The sequence below is a fragment of the Monopterus albus genome, unplaced genomic scaffold (assembly GCF_001952655.1).
Source record: "Monopterus albus unplaced genomic scaffold, M_albus_1.0 scaffold323.1, whole genome shotgun sequence".
In the NCBI taxonomy this organism is placed as follows: Eukaryota; Metazoa; Chordata; class Actinopteri; order Synbranchiformes; family Synbranchidae; genus Monopterus; species Monopterus albus.
In genome coordinates this window covers 135,622-148,452 of record NW_018128203.1, presented here as the reverse complement: position 1 = coordinate 148,452, position 12,831 = coordinate 135,622, and the positions used below count along the sequence as shown (strand labels likewise).

The following is a 12,831-nucleotide window of genomic DNA, read 5'->3' as shown; positions in this document are numbered from 1 at the left end:
GCAACCTACATCCTGTGGTGCCCTAGATGTTTACTGTCAATGTTATAAACTATTTGACCCGGTAGTTATAAATAAAAAGGCTTTTGGCACAAGACATTAACACTCGTTTTTTTTTTTTCGGACAGTATTTGAATCAACAGTTGAATGTGGCTTTTCTGATCAGTGCAACCGCCCTTGCTGTTCCCGTAGTAATATCACTGGCATAAACTCGTGTTCCAGATACTTGACTTGTATTTTAACATTTGATGTATGGCTTAAAAACAGCAAAAACACATGTATGTGTACACGGAATTGTGCTTTCGTTTTTAGTGTCAAAAACAGTTATTCTCGCGTAATTACACGTTCGTTAGGCAGGTGAAAGGAACTTAATTTGGCCCATTATTTTGTTTGAAAGTCACGATCAAAAGCTGACACGCTAAAGTTTGAGTCGTGTTTTCTTCTCATGAATTTATATGGAATACTGTGTTTCTGATGTGAGGTGTGTGTTAAGCTGAGTGGCTTGCTTCACTCAAAGTACATGCTCTTTTGTGGAGCCTGCCTTCTCTGCCTTGTGTGGGGTGACAAAGACCTCTAATCTGCTTGCTTCAAATATTGATCCAGCAGTAGCTAAAGATGCCATTTTGTTATATTAAGCTGCTCCATGTGCTCTGCTCCATTTACCTCAGTGGTTAAACATTATTTGGGAATGTTAAGTTTATTTTAGTGAAGTGTATGACCTGATTTGCCCTTAACCGACCGTCTTATCCAAAAGTTTGGAAAAGCACCTACAGCCATTGTTGATAGACTATTTACACTTAGGTTTGTTCACTTCCTTTTCCTTGACTCAAGGTTAAATTAGTTTAGCTCGCCTGGGTTCACTAGACTTGGGACTTCACAGTTTTTGTGACTTGGGTTAATTTAATACATGTAGAAGATGATTTATTACATTTAGCCTAATGTTTTTGTTTGTTAGTCTTTCAAGTGGTTCTGAATTTATCTTTTGACATAAGTTTAAATGTTCTGAGTTACCTTTGTTTATTTCCATTTTATGACATGCGTTTCCTCTAAGACATCCATGTTTTTGTTTTTGTAATTGCATCAATTAATGTTAGTGCTGAATTACAAAAGAGGCTGTAAAAGCACACCACCTGTTGGTGTCCAAGTGCCTCTATTCCGCTTGCTCCCCTTACTACTAGTTCCCTGTGAAGCTTGCAGAACCACTGCTTAGCATCAGAGAGCGGCCTCGGGCTTGTGCTGCAATGTAAAACGCAGGGTAAATCCGGTATTCATGCTCACTGTGTCATTTGACAAGGTTCTTTCTGAGTTGACATATGGTAATTTGGTAATGATGTGTTTGCATACAGTCATTAGCTCTGCCTTTCACCCCTGTTTCCTTGGGCTAACAATAGTCCCAATTATGTCTGTAAATGTAAATGTATTACATTCTCTTTTATGTAGCAATGATCGACATATGGTTGTGTTTTGGGTTTTTTTTTTGCCAGAGTTGTGTAAAATGAAAGACACTTTTTTAAAGTCATTACTTGGAAGTGATTTGACTAAAGGCAGAGCATTCATTATTTCACGGCAGTGTCTAATAGAAAGTAGCATTTTTAAGTCACCCTCCTGAAAGTGTATATAGTATTCAGTAGCATCCTGTTGCCTGATCTTACTCCATGGACCATATTTCAGCGTGGTTGTTATTTGAGCTATATGTTTAGGCCAGCTGATATTTAGAGGACAGTCATTAATTTTCCTGTTTAACTTCACAAATACAAACATTTGTTTGTAACCTGGACATGTGCACTGGTGAGAAAATTGTTGACATGTTGCACCCATGCATCGGTATCTTATGGAAGACTTGCAGCTTGCCAATGTGAATCATCTCATGGGGATAAGATATGGATTGTGATAAAGCAAAGAGTAGTTTGAATCATTCATTATCATTGTCCTCCCTGTTTTTAAGAGCTATATGTAACTTGTCTTTGTGTTTGCTAGTGCCACTAAAATTCTGTATCTGTAAATTTCTCTCGTAGGGTTTATTAGAGACTGAAGGTTATGAACGAACAGCAGCAAAGAATGGCTGCAGTGGAAACTGACAAGGAACTCAGCGACCTCCTGGATTTCAGTGCGGTAAGAGAGTGGGAGAGCAGTTAGGGTGGCTGTGGGTGGCACTGAGAGAAAGGTCTAAAGAGTGTGATATAGGTCTGGATTTGGGCTGAGTAGAGCTGCAGGCCTGCATGAATGAAGCAGGGGAAGAGGTGAAGAGAGAAAATCAGTGGGAAGCTTAATTTGTCAACATCTGTAAGAGAAAATTTGAAATCTTTTTCTAACAATCAGTTGTGTCACCTTAAGATACCTCCATCCATCGTTTGTGGCATCCAGAGGTAGTGCTGATTACATCAGAACAGTGCAAGTAAAATACTGCTTTACCTTAACGTGACAGGTGACAATGAATTCAGGTTTAAAATATAGATTACTCATTTAGGGATGAGACAATATATCACAATACAGAAACGTCACAATGTGTATCATTTTCTACAGTGATGTGTACATCGACATGGTCTCCATACACTAGCGACTTTGTATTTTTTGTAAGTAGCCTAACAGTAAGTCGGTATATCTGGTTGTTCTTTACATGATCAAACCAGTGCTAGAAAAGGGGGGTGGGGGGTATAAAGCACAAGTATTCCACAACTAGTCATACATTAGTCATTGAATTTTTGATTGTACACGCCATATCATGCTTCAGATCTTATCAAGAAAAAGTCATATCATCCCATGCCTGGTAGATGATGCACAGATACAGCACAAATGAAATGGATCATTACTGGGATGAACTGGGATCCACTAGAAAATGTAAATAGAGAACCAAGAACAACAAGAGAAAATGTCATCCCTGCTCAAAATTGTGATGTATGAAGTGGGCTGAGCAGACAGCTTCTGCATTTCTTTTTGACATTTTTAGTCTTTAGAAGGATATTTTCACAGAAGTATCCTCTAGACAGTATCTACAAAGTGAATAGAGGTATTCTGTTCTGCTTTTATTTACCCGTGTTTCATTTGTTGTGAAGCCTTTGTTGAGCTTTACACTGACATGAACATCTCATAGGCTCAATGGAGCTGTATTAGTTTTTCCCCCAAGTCAATGGAAGACCTGGTAAAGTTAAATTACCAGCTCTGGATAATTATTTTATACGGAGCACAACAGTCATTCCAAACTGTGACTCCTAATGAATATTTGTCAGCAGACCTAATGTGCCATAAGATTTCTTTTGAGTACAGTTGATTAATATTGAAGCGTTTATGTCATTGCAAGAATCATTGACATTTTATAATGATCTGTACACAGGGGAACAGCAGAACAAGCTTTATTTATTTATTATTTGAAAATCATTTCTGTCCATGAATACTGTTGGTAGAGCTCCAGCATATCGACTTGCACAATTCAGTCAGCGGCTTTGGTAATGTAGTCATATTCTCAGCAGTGCTATTGGTGGTTAAAGGAAACCTTATACCATGAAAGAAAAACTCTTTGTCGTGAAGGAGTTTTGTGGGGAGGTTCTCATGTGACAGTTGGATTTGTTGGAAAAGAGCAAGCTTGATAAGATGCCAAAATGTATCAGCAGCTGTTCTCTCCTAATGTGACATTGATAATTGGGTGAGAAACTGTCAAACACTGTGACCAGAAAATTTTCTCATCTATATTTATCTTGTGGTCAGTCACGAAAGTGCAAGTTAAATTTGATGTGTAATAAACGTGTTTCTGATATCTGCATCCAAACCTAAAGGAAACAAAGATGGTATTCAGATTGGTTGTTGGAGCGCTTTAGTCTTGCCCTGTTTAAAATAAATAAATAAAACGTCCCATGTGATCATGTTAGGGCATCCTAGTTACAGAAAGATGTGGTTTGTAAAGTATAGTTTGGCCACGTCGCCGTCACAGATATTTAGACCACACCATCGCTTCATTGTAAAGCCCACAGTGGCTCAGTGACAAAACCCACAGCCTCATGTTTTGAAAGTTCAACTACTATATACTCTAGGTTTTGAATGTCTCAAAGGTATGTAAGGTTTAATTTCAAAATACTGTATATTTGTTTTGGAAAACAAACTACCTTCGCATTGTTAAAGAGACTACTTGTTATTCAATTGTGGTATTTTGTAAATAAATACCTTATTGTTATAGCATTTAGTACCATGTTTTACTGTTACACTAGAGTTTGTCCTATCATTGGTGGACTCACTTGTTTTTAAATAGCATATGATAAAGTTTGGACTAATCCAAAACTGAAATGCATCTAAGGGAAACACACACACACACACACAACAACACAACAACTGAATGTTGTGTGTAATGTCATTTATTATGTGTGAAGTGTGCCATCCTTTGCTTTGTTAGTTACTGTATGTTTCTTCTTTTGTTTGTAGATGTTTGCGCCTCCAGTAGCCAATGGGAAGAACAGGACAATGACACTGGCCAGCACTCAGTTTGGTGGATCAGGTACGCCTTTCAGCTCAATGTACAAACATACATACATTTCAAAGCAGAGTTGCTGCTTTGTATGGACCATGTCTTGTCAAATGTTGGCTTTCATCTTTGTGTCAAATTGTGTATGAAAACAGTTGTTTCCCCATGTGATATTAACTGATATTCATGTGGCTGCATGTAGGCTTTGGCAAAGCAACAATATATATGGAGTATAGATGAACTTTTTCTCAATTTACAGCTGATGGGCAGGACTTCAAAGGTCACCTAACCTAAATCACAAAAAATGTATTCATTTATCTTTGTGGTTTCCAGTGTGCAGATATTTTATTTGCCTAGGTTTTCAGGTCTCTGCCACCGCCTCAATAGGTATAATAGAGGTGAATATTGTTTGTCGTGCTCAAAGCTTTACAAAATGGCATTTCAAAAAGTCAAACGGCTAAACAAATTTTAAGAAACAGTGTTGTTTAATTAACATACTTTTTGTTGGAACAATTTTTCACCAAAGAAAAAATGTTGGAAATTGATTGACTTTGTATTTGTTTATCCTACTGTTTGTAATGGATTGTGTAGTGTAAAGAGTTTTTAAAGAAGTTACCATTTTGCACCATGCTACAGCCTCCTCCAGGCCTGTTTATGTGGCGATCCCTTGATGGTTGTATAGAAAATAAGAGATCCATTTAGACTACAGCTCTTGGCTCTTTACATGTCTTTAATGTAGCTTTGACACAGAAAACATAGACTTTGGCTTCCCATATCTTTCTTAATGATGAAAATATATTCTGTGTGCAGATGTGTTAATGTCTTTGTGAGTTTTATTTTTACATCTATCTCCACATTTCCCTTGTTTCTTCAGATAGTCTTTATTTCACTGTTTTAAAATGTAAACTGGCTGCCATTTAACCCTGTCACGCACCTGAAGCCTCTGAGTGAGCTTTTCTCTCTTCCTGAATGTTATTAGTGAGTTGTGTTACTTTTGTTTCTCTGTCACCCTGCCAACCTGGCGTGTGAAATCGAGTCACACTCCTCAGCGTTCCCCAGAGTGAGAACTTGGCCGCTGAGGAACAAAGGCAAAAAGGGAAGCTTATGGACATGAAATGACTCCCCCACCCTGAAGTGTAAAATACTCCTCCCCCAACACGGCACAGGGCTCTTACCCCCACTGATCTGCAGGAAATGGCTTGAATCTGAGACAATGTCCCTCACTCCCGACTCGCAGCCTCTTAAACTGGCCCAGCATGCAGTGAGTGGCCAGAGTGGAAGAGAGAGCTTGTTGAATAGAGGGATCAGCCTGTGGGAGGCAGGATTCTGTTTGTTTCTATTACAGAAGGCAATTACTAAGCAGTGAGGAGTTAATTTCTTCCCCCCTCCTCATCTCCTAACGTGTGGCTCTCAGTTATTGACACCCACTTTAATGTGACACTTAAAGCTGTTGCATTTAACTTTGGGAGAGCTGCAGGTACCTTCTAATAGCACTTGGGAGTCAAAATGCTAACATCTGCACATTCCAGCTCAGGAGTTTGTTGTTGATCTGCGTCATGTTGTAACATGTAATATACACCATACAGTCTATGTGAGAAAGAAAACTCACAGACAAAAGGACAAAACTGGAAGCTTAGATTGGGTGTACATGATTTTTATTGTATTTTTAGATGCAGCGGTTGACAGGACAATATTTTGAAAGTCAACCCCAAAAGAAGAATGCTTACGACTTCAAAATGCTGCTTGACTGTGGCCAGAAAACTTATTTAATATAGAGTTTATGATCATTAAAGAACAATGCCCATCTATGACTCACTTAGGCAGCTTGTATATTCAGGGAGTCAGCAGTGCGGGAACGGCAGTGGGCAGCCTAGTAGCCCACCAGACCACCTCGAAGTGCTCAGAGGGGGTGCTAATTGCATTAGGCATCCTTCTCCCTTCCTCAGTGGCCTGTGTGTGTGTGGAAGGGTGTGTTGGGCTGAGTGGAGTGGAGGGGAGAGGAAAGAGAAGAGGACTGGCAAGAAGTATGGGATGTTTGAGAAGTAGGGGAGGCAGAGTGTGATGGTGTGTGGTGGGAGCTGGCCAAGCTCACAAGCTTTCAGGCAGGCGTCCCCTCTGTCACCTCTGCAGCTGCTGGCAACTTTTCCAGCCCCCCTTCATGCTCACACACACACACATTGCTGTGTTTTCATTCCTCGTGGGGACTTTACACTGACTTACATTCATTTTCTAAAGACTTATCCTAACCTTAACCATAACCACTACTTGCCTAACACCTAACCCTGATTTTATACTTAACCTAACCCTAACCTTAAACCATGTTGCCACCCAAAAATTCAGTGATTTCGTCCCCACAATGTGAGTGTGTTAACAGGTTTCAGTCCCCATAATGTAAGTAAAACAAAGGCAGGCACACACACTACACAGAACATGACAAGCTCACTTCTGATAAATCACAACAAATAATGTTAATTTTCACATGGTTTCTTCTGGTGGTTAGTTTATCAGCTATGCATTTGAATTGTGCATTCCCAGTTGTATAGCTGCACATGGCTGTTGTATAGAGAATGTGAAGGTACATCATGCTGTGTTGAATGTTTGGATAGGGGGGGCCATGTTGGTAATGAGGCGCTGCATTTACCTGCAAATGTTTTTGTTGTGTTTGGCTCAAAAATAGCTTAAATTGTTTAGATCTCACTTTACTGACGGTGGTAATTCAGAATAGATAACCTTCGCTGACTGTAGCTAACTTGCAGCGGATTGGAACTAGAGATCCCGTCTACAAGAGCAGCAGACTGAAAAATGACTGCACCCTGATCTCAGCTCTTTGTTCGGTAGCTAACGAACTGTCAGCATATGACACAAACACTGCAGATGAATCAATTTCAGTCCTGTCTGTGTTCAAACTCAATACCAAAGTCGGGGTTTCCATGTCTCCTGGAACACCTTCAATTCATTTTTTTTTTTTTACCAGTTTTCCAGTCATGGAAAAGTCATAGATATTGAGATAAATTGTACAGTGTCCTGCATCATCCTGGAAAAATAATTTTCACATTTTTGTATTTTCATTTTGCTGAGAGCAAACTGTCAGATCTTGGGATGAGGTGACAGCTGAAATAAGGGCAATGTGTGAGATGAGCTTAGAATAGCAAGGGTAGAAGTTTATTGCCTGTTTTTACTAAGCTCATGTTTTTGTAAGGTCAGAAGACCTTAAGCTATTGGCTTTTGAATGCATCATGTTGGTAAAGACGGTGTGAATCAAATAAACTGGGCATATAAAATCACAATGGAATGTAGCCAGACAACTAAGAACTGTGAGTAGCTTGATACTTGAACAGCAAATATTTAAAAACTATTGGTTAGTTATTACTTTTAAATTTGTTTAACAGTTAAAGCTCCAACATATGCATGGCTATTGTTTGCTTTAACATTAGTCAGGCAGTTGGATGGCTTGTTAATACTGCATGGCCATTAATGGAAATGGACGTTAGGTAGAACAGTGCCTAAAGTTGGAAGGGCATGATACATTTAAGGGGCAAGTGTGTTCTTGAGTTGAACATGGAGATACAAGTCAAATCTTAACATATGAACTTGAAATATTGTATCTTCTGTAGGCACTTCCCGAGGATATCCTCTGCAGTGTCCGTTGCCAGTAAACCTACACAAATCCATTTAGAAATTATAGGAAAAAAGGTGCTTTAGAGCTTGTCTAAGGATCATCACAATATAGTGAAAATACAGTATAGTAATATATAAAGTTGTTTTCATTAGCAAAGTATTCTGGTGAAAGTTGCCTTAATGTCTTTATGTTTATGAGTACACTACTAGCAGGAGTGGCAATCAGCTAATTTATAGTATTTTTAATGGAGCCAAAAATGTAAACAAACAGTTGCCCAGAGTTGACACTGAAGAGAGGTGAATGCTCATGCTAACAAGATAAGAGTCTCCTTCCCATTGGCGTCCACATCCCAATTGTGCCCCATATGTGACTGGTTGACGCAGTGCTTTTGCTAGATGATGCCGCTATCCGGTGCGATGCGGTGAGGGTGAAAATAGCACAGAAGGTCACACACAGCTTCAGTTAGAAGTTGGAAGCTTATGCATAGTTCATGCACAGTTATAAGGTCTGAAGACACTCATGTGAAATCATACAGGCGAGAAGCTAATCAGTTGAGTTTGTGGCAAAACCTTTTATGGTGTTTGCATACTGTTCTTTCTTTTATTGCTGTGAATTCATACACAGTATGAAAGAAAGAAAGTAGAACTGAAGTGACAGTATTATAAGATGATTAGGTAAAACAAAAAACCGACAAAATGTTTGTTGTTAGGGTCAAGTCAGATTGCTTTTTTTTTTTAGTTAAGCTCTATAGTCTTTTTTTTCCCCAGCTTAACCTGTGATGTGAAAGAGACTGTAGAGCGAGAGACAAGAAAATTCTAGAAAATAAAGCCCACAGATTCATAGTAGCATTGTGGGACTGAACATCTGTGCATGCGTGAGAGAGAGATATTGGGAGAGTGCAACAGCCGCCAATAATCAATTGGTCATAAAGCATCTATAAAGTATCATCATAGATTAACACATATGATTTAAGAGACTTCCACACAGAGGAACTTGTTAGATGTGATCCCCAGTTGACATCACAGCATTACATCATTGAAAATGTCTTGGAAATTGTTTTCTTTAAGAGAGTGGGAACCTTAGAAAGTGAATGTTTGGTCGTAGAGGATGTATCCACTACTGTATGTAGCTGTATGAGATAGAATTAATTTTTTTAAACTAACATATAGTTGTATATATTGTATATCTCTTTGATGGGTAATGAGTGAGATCCTTCCCAAATGGTACATTTACCCACCATTCAACATGGTTTTACGACAGCTTCACATTCTCTGTTGTCATGTATTTTTATGTGCATTAGTGTATTGTAATTGAAATATCTAAGCCCTCCAAGAGGAAATCTCAAAGGAGAGTGGCTTCCTTCAAATAAATTAGATGTTTTCAAATCCTGCAGCTGGGAGAAGGCTTTGTGGCTCAGAAAATAAATATTTTTCTGGGCTCTGGTTGTGAGTCAGTATTTGTCTTGCCATGTGATGTTCTTTGGAAGTACATTCACGCTAGCCATGCCAAAATCTGGATGGATGTGATATATGTCCAGAGAACCTGTTGTTTACATACACACCCTTAGCTTTACATTTCTGATCTGCATGTTTTATTTGTGTATATTTCATCCTAACTCTATTTTGCCATTATGTCACTTGACAGTTCAAAAGTTAACTTCACTTTTAAGCTTTATGTGGCTTCGGTTTGCTAGGACCGTTCGTCTTTGTCATTGAATTGCAAGGTCACAGCAAGTATCAACAGTTTAGCTGCAAACTAATTGAGCCTGTCTTCATTTATGCAAGTATCCACTACCTAAAAGTTTTGATCTTAGATTTGTTGGCATGAGCTAGAGTTCTCAATTGCTCTGATGCTGTCTTCATGTAGTCTGGGATGTCCTGTAGGTATGAACTGCGAACTAAAAGGGCACCTTGACATTAACTGTTTGGTTGCCTTCTTTGCTATAGCATTATTTGTTTTCCTAACACTTGTCAGTACAGAGGGAAAACATTTTAACATGTGTAGCAATACTTGTAATCCAAGGTACTGGAAATATAAGTTTCACTGTTTTGTATTATTAGTTGATGCAAGCATAGCAGAAAACTGTATCCTGTAAAAGTTCCAAAGGAGGTGTGTTAGCACATTGACTGTTGTATTACTACTGTCAGCCGTCCAGCGAAATGAAAAGCTTGAGTGCAGGAAATCATGAAATAAGCCCAGATTAGTCAGTTCTATATTGGTCCTTTAGCTAAATATACTTAATGTAGTGAAACAAGCTGCTTGAGGCAGTTGGTGTTTAGATCAAACTTTTTAGGTCACGGGTTGGTTTAAAACAAAGTGCTAAAAATATTGTTACTGGTCAAAATAATTGATGTAGGAGTATATCGCTGACCTACTTTAAATGGTACATATCTTGCTTTTATAATCTGACTATAAAACTCGTGTGTACAAGAGCATCATTGCAACATACCCAGCCACAAAATATTATCTCAAATAGAGTGTCCACGGTAAGATATGACCCAGCTTTTAAAACATTTTATTAAACAGCATGGTAACCACAGTGGGTCACTTTAAAGACTACTTTGTATTGTTTTATCATTTTGGTTGCCTGTGGCAACTGTCAGTTTGTTTACTATTACACACGAGAAGAGATGAACAACAATACAAAGATCTCTCTTCTGGCATGGCTGTGCTCTCCTAGTCTGGCTGAGTGTCAGTGTCACCTCAGCAGCTCTCCACCTTGTTTTAATTGCCTCTGAGTTAATTACTCCAGTAAGTGTGAAACAATGTTGTCAGACTTTTCCTGCACAGCTATGCTTTCGCTCTATCCCCTGCACCCCTGCTGGCCAAATGGAGGCTTCAGTGGCAGATGAGTGGTGTATTGAAAATAGCTGTGATGATTATGAAGCTCCTTTTCTAAATCGACTTGTTGGCTGGGCAGGTTAGCATTGACAGTGACAGTGTGTGTGATTTTGTAGGTTACCTATTGCATATTTGTGTTTAGTACATGTGATTATGCATGTGGTCTGTTGCCAGTTTTGGATGAAGTGTCTTGGAGTTGAAATGTGAAAGTACTTGTGTACATTGCAACACTAGGAACAGACTACCTCATTGTTGATGTCACTCCTCTAAAGTGCGTTTGTATCTCACTAATTTGGTATTGTTTCTCCTGGCACCAAGCCCTGGCTGAAGTGTCTTCATATAATGTCTGTCATCTTTATTTAGCTGTGAGCCCGTCACCAGTGTCCTGTACCATTGGACATGGTGACTGTTCTGACAGTGAGCGAAGATGATCTTTAGAGGTCCCCTCTCCTCTCTGCTTGCCTGATTCTCCATGCCACTGGCATCAGCTCAATAGATCATGGCTGTCGCAGCGTGTGTAGGTGCTTGCACTGCTCTGTTAGTCTCATCACTCATTCTCACTCGTGAGCCAGGCTGCTGATCTCCCCCAGACCCCTCTCACTCTTGTCCCCCCCAGCTTTCTTCTTCCACCCGCTCACTCTCTTTTGCTTTCTCACACACATTTTTTTAATTAGGCAAAAATCAAAGACAAAATATGAATATTCATAAGGAAACAGCATTAATATGCACAATTATGCAAATCAGCATGCAATTAAGCCTTGTGTCTCCAGAGAGCCTGGATAGCATTAGTGCATAAGACAGGGAGAAGGGGATGATGGGGGTATTTTGGAGTTTTCTGCTCCACCAGTCTTTTAGCTGTGTTTTTCCTTTGTGCTACATATCAGTTCTTTCTTTACCTAAAACATAGTGGTTCATGTTTTGGCTTTACATATTTTTGTGTTATTTTATGTGATTGTGTGTGTGTGAAATTGACTATTAATATACATTTAAGCAGAATTTAAATGTGGTTTAGGTGACATTTTACACAGGCATGTGTATGGTTAATTTTCTGCTATTCAGAGACTGTAATGAACACTAATGGGTATACTGAGCAGCATTTCTGTGTGGTTTTCCCCATAAATTGTTTAATATTGCATTGCAGCAGCATCCTTGATCAATAGCAATGCTCTCTCCTGGCTTGTGCAACTCCACTGTGGCCACTTACAGTGCGTACGGGAAGTATTCAGACCCCCTTAAATTTTTCACTCTTTGTTATATTGCAGCCATATGCTAAAATCATTTAAGTTCATTTTTTCCTCATTAATGTACACACAGCACCCCATATTGACAGAAAAACACAGAATGTTTGACATTATTTTACAGATTTATTAAAAAAGAAAAACTGAAATCTCACATGGTCATAAGTATTCAGACCCTTTGCTGTGACACTCATATATTTAACTTAGGTGCTGTCCATTTCTTCTGATCATCCCTGAGATGGTTCTACACCTTCATTTGAGTCCAGCTGTGTTTGATTATACTGATTGGACGTGATTAGGAAAGCCACACACCTGTCTATATAAGACCCTACAGCTCACACTGCATGTCAGAGCAAATGAGAATCATGAGGTCAAAGGAACTGCCTGAAGAGCTCACAGACAGAATTGTGGCAAGGCACAGATCTGGCCAAGGTTACAAAAAAAAATTTCTGCTGCACTTAAGGTTCCTAAGAGCACAGTGGCCTCCATAATCCTTAAATGGAAGACGTTTGGGACGACCACAACCCTTCCTAGAGCTGGCCGTCCGGCCAAACTGAACTATCGGGGGAGAAGAGCCTTGGTGAGAGAGGTACAGAAGAACCCAAAGATGACTGTGGCTGAGCTCCAGAGATGCAGTCAGGAGATGGGAGAAAGTTGTAGAAAGTCAACCATCACTGCAGCCCCCC

General features: G+C 39.3%; 1 protein-coding gene across 1 annotated transcript in view; it reads left to right on the top strand.

Annotated features, from left to right (window-relative positions):
• Window positions 1-2,012: 2,012 nt before the first annotated feature.
• tcf3b (transcription factor 3b) overlaps window positions 2,013-12,831 on the top strand; it is a 27,470-nt gene continuing 16,651 nt past the window's right edge. Inside the window, 2 exon segments of the mRNA XM_020624243.1 lie at window positions 2,013-2,109; window positions 4,408-4,480. Coding sequence (XP_020479899.1) covers window positions 2,035-2,109; window positions 4,408-4,480 — 148 coding nt within the window. The 5' untranslated portion in view covers window positions 2,013-2,034.